The sequence below is a fragment of the Epinephelus fuscoguttatus genome, linkage group LG22, assembly GCF_011397635.1.
Source record: "Epinephelus fuscoguttatus linkage group LG22, E.fuscoguttatus.final_Chr_v1".
NCBI lineage: Eukaryota > Metazoa > Chordata > Actinopteri > Perciformes > Serranidae > Epinephelus > Epinephelus fuscoguttatus.
Genome location: NC_064773.1, coordinates 37,022,377 through 37,037,571, shown reverse-complemented (window position 1 = coordinate 37,037,571; position 15,195 = coordinate 37,022,377). Strand labels below are relative to the sequence as shown.

The 15,195-nt window shown below is 40.3% G+C and overlaps 1 protein-coding gene across 1 annotated transcript in view; it reads left to right on the top strand.

The window, feature by feature from the left end:
* slc41a2b (solute carrier family 41 member 2b) overlaps positions 1–15,195 on the top strand; it is a 149,342-nt gene that overhangs the window by 102,187 nt on the left and 31,960 nt on the right. The window contains exons 9-10 of the mRNA XM_049567086.1: positions 2,566–2,697; positions 4,011–4,159. Of these exons, the coding sequence (XP_049423043.1) occupies positions 2,566–2,697; positions 4,011–4,159 (281 nt within the window). The remainder of the gene's footprint in view (positions 1–2,565; positions 2,698–4,010; positions 4,160–15,195) is intronic.

Here is a 15,195-nt window from a genome sequence, read left to right as displayed (position 1 = left end):
TTCTAATGTTGCTGTTTTTGGGATTCACTGGACCACAGATGATTTGTCATTTGTTAAAATCTAAACTGGACATGTGAAGGCTTTATTCTCTGGGCCTTGCCATTTGAAATGGTGGCAGAGACTCCAGCGTCTAACTCTGCAAAGACACCGACCAACTGGCCACCTCAGATCTGCACCTTCGGAACAAGGGCACAGCAAAGACCGCTTCTAGAACCACAATTCTTCCCCACATCCACTCAAGGATTGGTAATGTAACAACTGAACATAGCATTATTGCAGTTGTACAGGCTAAGCAATACTGTTTAACTTTGTCAATTGTGATTTAATGCTGTTTATTGAGTTATTGTTGTGATTGTTTGCAGTTAAGTTATTGGTTAGTTGGCTTCACCAAAGCTAAGTGATGTTAGTTTGCTAATGCATGCAACTAAACATCCTCTGTACTCACCCAAACCCTTTGCAACACACATAGTACACACATACTCACTCACAAATTGGCTGTCGATATAGCTACACCCAAAGAGGCAACTCAAAGTTCCTGCTTCTTTTACTTTGTCCTTGTCCTGATCACACGGTCAGGCAAAACCTCCTTCAATCTGAAGCCGTCTTTGATTCGGCCATCTTGTAGTTCTCTGTTGTCTGCCATTTCGTTTTGTAGGCCACATGGCCCTTTGTTTTACACACCCACCTTTTTGAGGATGGGTGTGATATGGTCATGCTTACGCGCCCTCATCAGGATCCTAGCAGCGCTGTTCTGAATGTATTGAAGCCTCTGAATGCTTTTACTAGGGATACCGATGAGGAGTGCATTACAGTAGCCCAGCCTGGAGGAGATAAAGATGTGGACGAGCTTTTCAGCATCTGCCAGGTTGAGTGATGGACGGAGTTTTGCAATGTTACTGTGGTGGTAAAAGGAAGTCTTGCATAGATGTTTGATGTGGGTCTCGAACGTGAGGTGGGGGTCCATTTTAACCCCGAGGTTGGTGACTGAAGTAGGCGGGGATGTTCTCACCGGAGAAAGAGATGCTGGTGAGGGTGGATGATCTGATTTCTGTAGGAAATAAAGCTTCATCCATGCCTTTATCTCCTCCAGGCAGGTAGTGAGTGAGGCAGATGGCAGGAGTGCAGGTAACGATCCACAAACCTCACCGCACTTAAGGGACTGTTCTTAACTTGTCACTTATTGATGCTGTTTTGGAAGTATGAATAAGTCAGTAAGTAATTTATTCCATTGAAATATCATTGATGTATTATAGAAAAGTGATTCATCTTTTTATAAATGACAAAAGGCACATCTGCCTAATTTTTGCTGTGGTATCGTGATACTACTCAGAACCGTGATACTTTCACTGGTATCAATTTTGGTACGGTGACAACACTAATGCAGACTGTACAATGACGGTGTCTACTAAATAGCAGGCTATGACGTACGATGCAATAGCTTCCCATACTAAGTGGGCAAGGATGCTACACTGGTTATTACTTTTCCAACTGTGAATCACAACATAACACACAGCATCACATTAATAAATAACCTTAAGTTTTGTGGACACTGTATACTGCTGCGTGTTTGTGTGTGTGTTTGCTAGCTGCAGGGTTGCTCACCTGGCAGCTGCAGCTGGGCCACTATTTTCTTCCATGCTTCATCATTCATTATGTGATCATGGTAATACTGCAGGACCCAGCAGTTGTGGAGTATATAGTCAAGGACTCACTGGCACTAATCTAGGACAGCCCAACATCGCACAGTGTATACCAGGCCTAAAGCATTGTCAAAGCACTTATTTTTAGAAGCCTGAAGAAACCTAATGCAAAATTGACAGGGAAGTCTAATAATGAACAAACATTTGTTTTAACAGATTTCCTTATTTTCTACTTTGGTTGTTACTTTTCAGTCCCTTAAGCTGGATTGAGATAATTGTGTAGCTGCCGTAAGGCTACCATAGTAATACCATAGCTAATGTTGGCCTCCCCAAAAATGTAACTACACACTGGGGCTTTTTTTTGTATGTAAAGGACCTACACAATATAGTCAAGTTTGGTGAAGTGAAATGGAAAAACAACTTGTTTTAAAAAATAATAAAATGTAAAGTGTGTCAGGTTTGGATTCTTAAAAAAATGAAACTTTGAACGTCCCCATGAGCACCATTACATCTAAAAAATGTGGCACCACAAAAAACCTCCCAAGAGAGGGCAGCCCACCAAAACTCCGGGAACAGGCAAGGAGGGCATTAATCAGATTGATAATAAAGACACCAAATTTGTGTTCGCAACTATTCACAAACAGTATCACCATTACGTAGTGTGTTGATCACAGATAAGTTTATTTTTCAACAATAAAGTGAGCTGTCCAGTACTCGGCACATAGCTTGTTCCCAAACTCCATATCTTTAAATTTACTTAAATATCAACATTGGTATCAGCATTGGTTGGTAGCCTTTCTCTATTTTCACCTTAACAGAGATAATAAATAACCATATGTGCCTGCCTTTACCTTACAATCTCTTAGCTGACCCTACTGAACACTGAATGCTCTTCATGAACCATGAACTCTTCTATTTTGTTCAGGAATCGGGGGTAACCTGGTGGCTATTCAGGCCAGCAGGATCTCCACTCACCTGCATTTCCACTGTGCTCCTGGAGAGGTACCTGATGATGCAAAGGGCTGCTACTACCCTTGCCGCACCTTCTGTGGTACAGGTTAGTACTGTGCAGGAACAGGCCATTTAATTAAATCACACATTAGCTATGTGTGGCTGTCCAACTCCAATTTGAGGAGTGTAAAGCATTTACAGTCATTATTTGGTCGTTATTGATAGAATATCCCGGTGGTCAGTCCATTTGTTCGTCCGTCCAATTCTTGTGACCACAAAGGTCTATGTGGATTCATCAATGAACTGATTAGAACTTGGTGGTCAAAGGTCAAGGTGTAGCAGCCCACTCTGTTGCATTCTCATGAATGTAATACCTCCAAAACAGCTTCAGGGAATTTCTTCAAATTTGACACGAACATCTACTTGGACTCAACAATGAACTGATTAAATTTTGAAAGTCAAAGATCAAGGTCACTGTGACCTTGGTTCTGTCTCATTCTTGTGAATATGATGTCTCAAGAGGGCCTTAAGGGAATTTTTAAATTTGGCACAAACATCTACTTGGATTCAACCAAGAACTGATAAGAATTCGGGGGTCTAAGGTCATTGTGACCTCACAAAACATGTTTTTGGCCATTACTCAGGAATTTATATGTTAATTATGACAAAATTTCACACAAATATCTAATTGAATAATTGGATGAAGTCATGACATTTTGTATCCAAAAGGTCAGAGGTTAACATAACTGTGATATCAGCATCATGTCTCAAGAACAGAAAGAGACATTTGGTCAGATACTGAATTGGTGACACTAATCTTGGGTGGCCACTTTGAAACTGTGCTAATTGTATAGATTCCACTTAGAGATAAACGCTAAGTGGAACCTGACTGGTTCGCAGAGGCATACAACCACAAGGCGGTAATCCTATTGGGATTCTTGGTTAACTGTGGAGGTATGCAGGAAAAACAATGTTTTCTCCCCAATTTCAACATAGCAAGGAGTGAGGAATTGATTTACAAATGATCATCTGGGGGGTGAAGTATTTCTTTAATACTATACTAATTGCTTATGATTTGCCTTCACACATTTTATTTGGCCTTAACACAAGAATACCATTGTTTTCAGTTCTGTGCCTGGTTGGTTCTCTGTCCTGCCAGGCAGTTAATTGTCATGTCCTGCAGTTGTAAATTAATTCCTTGTTGGAAGTCTAGAATGAAAACCAGCAGGACTCTGAATCCTGGGGACAGTAGGTGGGTGGAATCAAACAGAACAATTTGTCACGAAACTATTCAGTGATGTATTTCATAAAGAGTACATGCACAATTTTGGACGGTTTATTTCCTCCTCTGCAAAAAGAAGATTCCTTCACATTCACCTTCAATCTTCCTTTCCCCTGATCCTTTTTGTATTTTCTTAGGAGCCAACCATCGCTCTGCTCAGGTGCTTCTCCTTTTGGTGATCCCTGGTCACCTGATATTCCTCTACACCATTCACCTGATGAAGAGCGGACACACCACCCTGACCCCCATCTTTATGTCCGTCTATCTGGCTGCTGCTATGCTGCAGGTGAGAATGTGATGACTATAATTACAGTGTGCCAAGATACAGAAGAAGATGTAGAATTATAAATAGTGATTTTTAAAGTTATTGCTCATCATTTCACATAAAAGTGTTCAACCTCAAGGGTCCTAAAGGTATACTTTGCAGATGGTTGATTATTGATAAACACTCATCAGCTAAAGTGGAAGTAAAAGCCAACCACAGATTGACTCTTGTTTGGCATTTTGCCTTGCTATGTTTGTGGTTTGGTTCTGCCCTCTGTTTCTTGGATGTCTGCTGCTTTATGGTCTGACACCTGGTCGCTAGCTTTTTATAAAACCCTACACGCCCAAAAATGTCTTGAGCACAGAAAATAAGAAGATAAAATTCAGGCAAAGAAGGCTGAGTCTCTGCAAAAAGACACAACTCCAGACACTGAGATTGGGTCATAAGTGATGACTGAGAGGGATTACTTCTGTATGAGTCATTGTTTTTTAGGAAAATCCTGCATAGTCTATAGTTAATACACAGTGGCATGCAATAGTTTGAGCAACCCTGGTCAAAATGTCTTTCATTGTGAATAGTTAAGTCAGTAGAAGATGAACTGATCTCCAAAAGGCATGAAGTTAAAGGTGAAACTTGCTTTTCAACATTTTAAGCAAGATTAGTGTATTATTTTGTTTTTACAGTTTCAGAGTAAAAAAGGGAAAGGAACACCATGCAAAAGTTTGACCCCTCAAGACATTTGAGCTCTCAGGCAAGTTTTACTAGGGTCTCGGACCTTGAATAGCTTGTTAGGGCTATGGATTGTTCGCAGTTATTGTTAGGAAAGGCCAGGTGATGCAAATTTCAAAGCTTTATAAATACTCTGACTCCTGAAACCTTGGCCTAACAATCAGCAGCCATGAGCTTCTCTAAACAGCTGACTAGCACTCTTAAAACTAAAATAATCGATGCCCACAAAGCAGGAGAAGGCTGTAAGAAGATAGCAAAGTGTTTTCAGGTAGCCGTTTACTCAGTTTGTCATGTAATTGATAAATGTCAATTAATAGGAACTGTGGAGGTCAAGTTGAGGTCTGGAAGACCAAGAAAACTAACTGAGAGAGATGCTTGTGGGATCGTATGCAAATCAAAAACTCTGTTTGACTGCAAAAGACCTGCAGAAAGATATAGCAGACTCAGGAGTGGTGGTGTACAAATATGACCTTCGTGGAAGAGTCATCAGAAGAAAACCTTTCCTATGTCCTCACCACAAAATTCAGCGTCAGAACTTTGCAAAGGAACATCTAAACAAGCCAGATTCTTTTTGGAAACAAGCCCTGTGGACTTGTGGAGTTAAAGCTACTCTGACCTTTCTTGCATTTCACACAGCACTTAGAAAAAAATTGAACATCCACAACTCCCGCCTCCCTCCAAAGTTCCATCCCCCTCCTCCCGCAACTCCACCTCCCTCCAAAGGCCTACTACCCCCTCCTCCATTATGTCCACATTACGTCTATGATAGACGTAGGTAACATTAGATACACGGAAGAGGAGAGCAAGTGTAATGTTACAACCAAGACAGTCAAACGCAGCCCCGGAGTTTTAAAACTCAACCGGAGTCAGTGATGACTGATGAGTTTTAGAATAAGGTTACAGTGCTAACGTTAGATAGTAGCGTTAACGTTACTGTTAAGTGGAAACGCACAAGGAAGATAACGTTAATGTTTCAGAGGCTACGCTACTACAGTAGGCTAGCGTTAGCCATTGGCAACTGGATGCTGTGTTGTCATATAACGTTATAAGTTATATTAGAAGCAAACTAAACATATCATTACCTGTCCTGCACAGTCAAACGCAACCCTGGAGTTTTGAAACTTATCCGGGGTCAGTGATGACTGATGAGTTTTATAATATAACATAAACGCTAACATTAGATAGTACTGGTGACTGGCAACAAAGAAGGAGTCTCAGGCAACGCTAGGCTACTGTAGGTTAACCATTAGCAACTGGATGCTGTGTTGTCGTGTATAACGTTTTAGCCTACGTTACATTAGAGGCAAACTAAAAATACCTGTCCAACAGAAACTCTGCGACCATCTCGTCCCTTTTTAGCTCAGGATGAAGCTGCATCAGTTTTCGCCATCAGGGGATGTTATGCCGGAGGCCTCCATGTGGGGAAGACAGACAGGACACTCGGCCAATCTTTGTGTCTGAATGCAGTGATTGGTCGGAGTTTTCTTAGAACCATATGAGAATGGTATTATAATGAGTTTGTATCTCTGGTGAAATTCACTTACATTTTAGTGTGCCATCAGCTTATTAATATAATTTTAACCTAAACAAAGAAAACCGTAAAATTTCCAGAAAGGTAAGTGTTGCTTTAAACTACAACTTTTTGGATGCAATGAGCAAAGGTACGTTTGGAGAAAAAAGGATGCAGAATCTCATAAAGAGAACACCTGTCCAACTGTTAAACACGGGGGTGGATTGATCATGCTTTGGGTTTGTGTTGCAGCCAGTGGCACGGGGAAAGTTTCAGAGGTAGAGGGAAGAATGGATTTAATTAAATTCAAGCAAATTCTGGAAGTAAACATCACACCATCTGTAAAAAGCTAAAGATGACGAAAGGATGGCTTCTGCAACAGGAGAAGATCCTAAACACACCTCGAAATCCACAATGGACTACCTCAAGAGGAGCAAGCTGAAGGTTTTGCCATGGCCCTCACAGTCCCCCGACCTAAACATAATTAAAAATCTTAGACCTCGAAAGAGCAGTGCATGCAAGACTGCCCAAGAACCTGAGATACTTGCCAAAGGGGGCGCTACTAAGTACTGACTATGCAGGGTGCCCAAACTTTTGCTTCAAGCCCTTTTCATTTTTTATTATTTTGAAACTGTTAAAGATTTAAATTTAAAAGTAATCTTGCTTAAAATATTGAAGAAATCTTCAACTTTTTGCCTTTTGAGAACCAGTTCATCTTCTACTTACTTAACTACTCACAGTAAACAAAATTTTGACTAGGGGTGCCCAAACCTTTGCATGCCACTGTAGCTAGTAGCAGCACTCCAAAGCAAAAGACAGTGTGAAAAAGGTAGATCCTGCTCCTTAGTTTTAAGCTGCACTGTTTCATATTTATAAATCAAGAATGGATCAAATTAGTATGTGTGACTTGAAAAGATTCACTCATAATGATGAACATAAAGAATTATCACCAGACTCTAAACCTCCCCTCAGCTCCACAGAGCATTTTAACATCTTTTAGCTTGTCGTTTTTGTTTTCTGCTACCTAATTGTTTTGGTTTATTCTCACCATCCTCATGATGGTGACCAAACAGCGACAAAAGAAGAGGAAATATTGACCTAAATTCATCAGGTGGACATACAGTATCTTACATAGGTGTACTCACTTATGTGAGATACTGTATGTCCACCTGATGAATTTAGGTCAATATTTTATTATTTTATTATATTGTTTCATGGGACAACACTATAGAAATTGCACTTTGATATAACTTAAGGTAGTCAGTGTACAGCTTGTATAGTAGTATAGATATATCTTCCTGAAAATTACTCAAAACACAGCCATCAACATCTAAAGTGAGTACACCCCACAGTGAACATGTCGAAATTGTGCCTAAAGTGTCAATATTTTATGTGCCAACCATTATTATCTAGCACTGCCTTAACCCTTTTGGGCATGGAATTCACTAGAGCTCGCAGGTTGCCTCAGGAATCCTCTCCCACTCCTCCATGATGACATCATGGAGCAGATAGATGTGAAGACACCTTGCGCTACCTTGAGGATGCCCCACAGGTGCAGAGGTGAGTTTAGGACTGGATACATACTTGGCCAGTCCATCACCTTTACCTTCAGCTTCCTCAGCAAGGCAGTTGTCATCTACTAGGTGTGTGTTGGGTCATTATCATGTTGGAAAACTGCATTGCGACTCAGTTTCCGAATAGGGGCGATCATGCTCTACTTGGAGTTCAGGTTTCCCTAAATGAACCGAGCTCCACAGAGCCGGCAGCACTCATGCAGCCCCAAACCATGATGCTGCCACCACTATACACCACTATACTTGTCAGCAAGGCACAGTTGTCTTGGTGCTCTTTCAGCATGTGTGGCACCTTAGTGAAGAGCACCAAGACAAATGTCCCTTGCCTACAGTCAAGTATAGTGGTGGCAGCATCATGGTTTGGGGCTGCATGAGTGCTGCCAGCTCTGGGGAGCCCTTCTTCAGAAACTGAGCTGCACGTTTTCATTATCAAGTTTGATGATTTTGAACATGATAATGACCCAAAACACACCTAGTAGATGACAACTGCCTTGCTGAGGAAGCTGAAGGTAAAGGTGATGGACTGGTCAAGTATGTATCCAGCCCTAAACTCACCTGAGCACCTGTGGGGCATCCTCAAGCTGAGGGTTGTAGGGATGCACCGAAATGAAAATTTGTGGCCGAAGCCGAATAAAATTAAAGGCTTGGCTGAATACCCAGTACCGAATACCATTGTTTAGTTTTTCATTAGTTTTTGCAGATGAACCCCCTCCAGATTAGTGTTGTCACGGTACCAAAATTGGGACCCACGGTACGATACCAGTGAAAATATCATGGTTCTGAGTAGTATCACAATACCACAGCAAAGATAGAATAGAATGGAATAGAATAGAAATTTATTGTCATTGCTCCAGAAGAAAACAATGAAAAACAGTTTGGCAACTCCAGAATTTCAGCAGCAAACATCATATATACATTCATTCATAAATAAAATAACAATAAAAAGAGATTAAAAGTGCAAATGAGGCAGATGAGCCTTTTGTCATTTATAAAAAGAGAAATCAGTTTTCTATAATACATCAATGATATTTCAATGGAATAAATTACTTACTGACTTATTCATACTTCAAAAACGGCATCAATAAGTGATTAACATAAGGGGGATTGAAATAAAATAAATAAATAACATAAAAATCAACCAGCCACCCTCCTCCCCTGACAAGTAAAGAACAGTCCCTTCATAAGTAAAGAACAGTCCCTAAAGTGGGTTGAGGTTTGTGGACCATTACCTGCCACAAAGAGAGAAATGTTAACGGCTCGTTTCTCCTCTGACACATCACATACCTGTGTGCCGCCACGACTTGGCTGTCCAGGTACTTCTGGACAGTCATGATGCCAAGAAGAGGACATTATTGGAGCCAGACTTCTCCGTTGCCGGTAAGCCTTACCTTTCACCGTGGAGCACTATGCTTGCCGTATTTGACAGGAATAGCCTACATTCCTGTCTGTGTCTGTGACCCCCGTTCAACCCACAACCGGTGGGATTCGCCTTTCGTTTCTGCTGCTGGTTGAAATCTGTACTTGCATAGCATGATTTATTTTACTTGCACAAAACTATTTTTAGTCGCAAATGCGAGTGCGGTGACGGATGGAGTAAAATATCGCCACACTGCCGACATTTTACTCCGTCCGTCACTGCACACTGTTTGATTGCATTATCAAAACACGCCGCTATTATTCGGCCTTGCTTTTCACTTATTCCACCAAATACCGAATATGTGTTTTTTTGCAATATTCGGTTACCGAATATATTCGGTTACCGAATATCACCTTGCGCTACCCCACCTTCTAGGGATGCACCGAATATTCGAATATTCGGTGCATCCCTAGAAGGTGGGGTAGCGCAAGGTGTCTTCACGTCCATCTGCTCCATGATGTCATCATGGAGGAGTGGGAGAGGATTCCTGAAGCAACCTGTGAGCTCTGGTGAATTTCATGCCCAAAAGGGCTAAGGCAGTGCTAGATAATAATGGTTGGCACACAAAATATTGACACTTTAGGCACAATTTGGACATGTTCACTGTGGGGTGTACTCACATATGTTGTCAGCTGTTCAGATGTTGATGGCTCTGTTTTGAGTAATTTTCAGAGGAAGGTAAATCTATACTAATATACAAACTGTACACTGACTACTTTAAGTTATATAAAAGTGCAATTTCTATAGTGTTGTCCCATGAAAAGATAAAATAAAATATTTGCAAATATGGGAGGGGTGTACTCACTTATGTAAATACAACTCAAGAGGAATGTAACTGTTGTACTATAACTCTGTGACATAGACCTGCCCTGGGCTTACAAGGTGCAGTGATGATGCAGAGCTCTCTGTCATTATATGCAGACTAAATGAGCACCAAATATTTCTATGGAGAGCGTATTTAGGAAGATAGAATGTGGACATACATGACTGGAGGTTGTATGAGTTCCGAGCCTATGTGAACTACAGCAAGGCTCCATCACTAAAGTCTGAACATAAGAGACCAGAGTGTATTTATGTTAATTTGGTTTGGAATGGTGTTTGTTTATATTTTTACCTTGCATTTTTTTTAACCATTATCTGTGATTATGCAGAGTCTGCGTTATGACCTTCAGCAAGATCTTTTTTCCTGCACTGTTGGTTTCCATCATTATTCAGAGTCAAACCTTATTTTCTTGTCACTGTGAAAGATGAATCTGTGGATGTGTTGTATTGAAGGACCAGGTGTGTGTATCCTCTGAGTTCCTGGAGCATGGTGGTTTCAGACGATGTCTGAAGGAATCTGACTTGTGTACGGTTTTGTTCTGGCAGCAGTTAAGATAATTATGAAGGAGGTACTTCTGGGTTATGAATGACTTCTTTTGCTTTTTCAGATGCACAACTATCTTTGTCAACATCTGGAATTTTAAGAATGCAGTTGCTGCGTTTTTGTGTATGCATTGGACGCTTGCTTTGCCGAAGGCTTTTTAAGGCCCCTAAATCTGTAATGCATTCATGGAACATGAGGATGTAATCCTGGCCACTGAGGAATTGGAAACTTTCCAAATCATTTAAGTCTGTAGCCAGTAGAGCTGTTTTAAGGCTGTTTCAGTATTAGAGAGAACATTAAAGGGCAGAGGCAGGCCCATGGAGATGTGGGGGTGAAACCTCTTCCACATCATAATATGTAAAACCACTAAAGAGAAAATACTATCAATGTATTGATTGGATTTAATAACCCTAAACACCACTTTGATTGATAATTCTTGACCTTTTTTGTTTTCTCTGTTGATCTGTCTTTGAATGATGGTGTCTGCTAGGGTTGGGAATCTCTCTGTGATAGACGATTCGATACGTATCTAGATACACGGGTTACGATACGATTCAAAAACGATATATTTTTAATACGGAACGATTCGATACGATTCAATACAGTGTAGGAATGATACGATTTGATACGATTGTATGGTTAACATTTGATGTAGACATTAATCATACATTATAAAATAAAGAAGCCAATTCTATAAAAATGACATTCTTACAGTATTTTCAAGTTTGTAAAAGACCACATCCCCAAGCATTGTTGCTGGATGGCACTGGCAAAAATAAAATAAAAAGACAAACAACAACAAAATCACGTCAAATGTATTTATTTTTAGACATGGACCAAAAAAAGACTTGCTGAATGAACATCATTTTGTTGGATGGGATCAATATAAAAATAAGAAGAAGTTTTAAACTTTAAGTGAAGTGAACTTTAAGTAAAATTTAAGTCTTTTAAACCTACTTGTTGTGTTGTTTTTATGGTATTGTCTGTGTTTTTGTGTGTATCTTATGTGGACTTGAGTGTGGAATAAAGTTTATTATAACGCTGTACAATATAAACAAAGCAGAATAAAATAACATGCAATGTAGGGGCAGAATCTGACATCTCCTTTTATTAGTTGATATCATGGACTGTGATGACTAGCAGCTTATCACTGACAGTATGTCAGACTATTTCTCTGTGTTTGCTACACTCTGTCATTTAGAAAAAGATAAATCACTTTTCTATAATACATCAATGATATTTCAATGGAATAAATTACTTATTGACTTATTCATACTTAAAAAACAGCATGAATAAGTGATTAACATAAGGGGGGATCAAAATAAAATAAATAAATAAAATAAAAATCTACCAGCCACCCTCCTCCTCTGACAAGTAAAGAACAGTCCCTAAAGTGCGCTGAGGTTTGTGGAAATGTGAACTGCTCGTTTCTCCTCTGACACGTCACATACCTGAGTGCTGCCAGGGCTTGGCTGCACTTGGCTGATACACACACACACACACACACACACACATATATATATATATATATATATATATATATATATATATATGTACAGTACAGGCCAAAAGTTTGGACACACCTTCTCATTCAATGCGTTTTCTTTATTTTCATGACCATTTACATTGTAGATTCTCACTGAAGGCATCAAAACTATGAATGAACACATGGTGAAATAACTGAAAACATGTTTTATATTCTAGTTTCTTCAAAATAGCCACCCTTTGCTCTGATTACTGCTTTGCACACTCTTGGCATTCTCTCGATGAGCTTCAAGAGGTAGTCACCTGAAATGGTTTCCACCTCACAGGTGTGCCTTATCAGGGTTAATTAGTGGAATTTCTTGCTTTATCAATGGGGTTGGGACCATCAGTTGTGTTGTGCAGAAGTCAGGTTAATACACAGCCGACAGCCCTATTGGACAACTGTTAAAATTCATATTATGGCAAGAACCAATCAGCTAACTAAAGAAAAACAAGTGGCCATCATTACTTTAAGAAATGAAGGTCAGTCAGTCCGGAAAATTGCAAAAACTTTAAATGTGTCCCCAAGTGGAGTCGCAAAAACCATCAAGCGCTACAACGAAAGTGGCACACATGAGGACCGACCCAGGAAAGGAAGACCAAGAGTCACCTCTGCTTCTGAGGATAAGTTCATCCGAGTCACCAGCCTCAGAAATCGCAAGTTAACAGCAGCTCAGATCAGAGACCAGATGAATGCCACACAGAGTTCTAGCAGCACACCCATCTCTAGAACAACTGTTAAGAGGAGACTGCGCAAATCAGGCCTTCATGGTCAAATAGCTGCTAGGAAACCACTGCTAAGGAGAGGCAACGAGCAGAAGAGATTTGTTTGGGCCAAGAAACACAAGGAATGGACATTAGACCAGTGGAAATCTGTGCTTTGGTCTGATGAGTCCAAATTTGAGATCTTTGGTTCCAACCGCCGTGTCTTTGTGAGACGCAGAAAAGGTGAACGGATGGATTCCATATGCCTGGTTCCCACTGTGAAGCATGGAGGAGGAGGTGTGATGGTGTGGGGGTCTTTTGCTGGTGACACTGTTGGGGATTTATTCAAAATTGAAGGCACACTGAACCAGCATGGCAGCGCTTGATGGTTTTTGCGACTCCACTTGGGGACACATTTAAAGTTTTTGCAATTTTCCGGACTGACTGACCTTCATTTCTTAAAGTAATGATGGCCACTCGTTTTTCTTTAGTTAGCTGATTGGTTCTTGCCATAATATGAATTTTAACAGTTGTCCAATAGGGCTGTCAGCTGTGTATTAACCTGACTTCTGCACAACACAACTGATGGTCCCAACCCCATTGATAAAGCAAGAAATTCCACTAATTAACCCTGATAAGGCACACCTGTGAAGTGGAAACCATTTCAGGTGACTACCTCTTGAAGCTCATCGAGAGAATGCCAAGAGTGTGCAAAGCAGTAATCAGAGCAAAGGGTGGCTATTTTGAAGAAACTAGAATATAAAACATGTTTTCAGTTATTTCACCTTTTTTTGTTAAGTACATAACTCCACATGTGTTCATTCATAGTTTTGATGCCTTCAGTGAGAATCTACAATGTAAATAGTCATGAAAATAAAGAAAACGTGTTGAATGAGAAGGTGTGTCCAAACTTTTGGCCTGTACTGTATATATATATATATATATATATATATATATATGTCTCGTAATTACGAGATCCTGATCTCATAATTACGAGAAAAGGTGTTTAATTTTTTTTTATCCAGTGAATGCAATGCGCTTCCATATAGTAGTGTTTGTGTGAGACTATAGTGGTGTATGTATGAGAGTTTGATGTTACTTGTGAAACCAAGTATGAAATATGTCTCAGGGGGCCTCTCATACTATAAGGCTACTTTACCTGTTCTGAAGACATGATGATCGCGCATTACACGGCCAGCTTCAGGAAGTTCACCAGTATCGTTGGCTTGTCAACAAATTCACACACAGAAAAATTGTTTGTCTGTCGGGGGACCCCGTGAGGTAAAAAGAGCAATCATACTTCGTGTTGCTTTAATTTAAGTAACAATATTATAATAATAATTACAGTAATTGTGGTACAATATGTTGTACTTATATATTTATATATGATATTCTATGTATGTGACAATATTCATATGTATCATATGTGTATATTAACAGTAAAAGTATGACTAATAATAACAGCAGCAGTAGGAGGCATCAGGCAGGACCACGGCAGCAGCACAACCACAACACACGATCCAGGCACAGCTGCGATACAAGTTAACCTGCCAGACAGTGGAGCACAAAGGCTCTGGAGAAGAAGCCAAGTTAGCAAGATGCAGTAATAGGATGTGAATGTTAGCAAAGGAGAGAAGGGGAGAAGGGGCTTGGTGTATTATAGGAGGTCCCCCGGCAACTTCCCCCAGTTCGTCCGCGCTGTAGACTGTCCAGGTGCCACACTGACTTCGCAGTTGAGTTCCGCCTCTTTTGTTCTGTCAACATCATGTTATAAACAAACATTTATATAATCATAATCGTCATTGTTGACCTTTGTGAATTGATGCCGAACAGTCCACATCCGCATTTTGATGCATCTAAGAATCAATTTTTCCCCACCCCTAACATATGGACATCCCAAGTCAGCCTAACTAGGGGCTGGTACAAGGTAAGCCTGAGCCAGCCCTAATTATAAGCTTTATCAAAGAGGAAAGTCTTAAGTCTAGTCTTAAATGTGGAGACAGTGTCTGCCTCCCAGACCACAACAGGAAGATGATTCCACAGGAGAAGAGCCTGATAGCTGAAGGCTCTGGCTCCTGATCTACTTTTGGAGACTTTAGGGACCACGAGTAACCCTGCATTCTCCAAGTGCAGAGTTCTGGTGGGATAATATGGCACTATGAGCTCTCTAAGATATTATTATTATTCAAATATTTTTATTGATTTTTTACATTATATACTCACAGTGATACT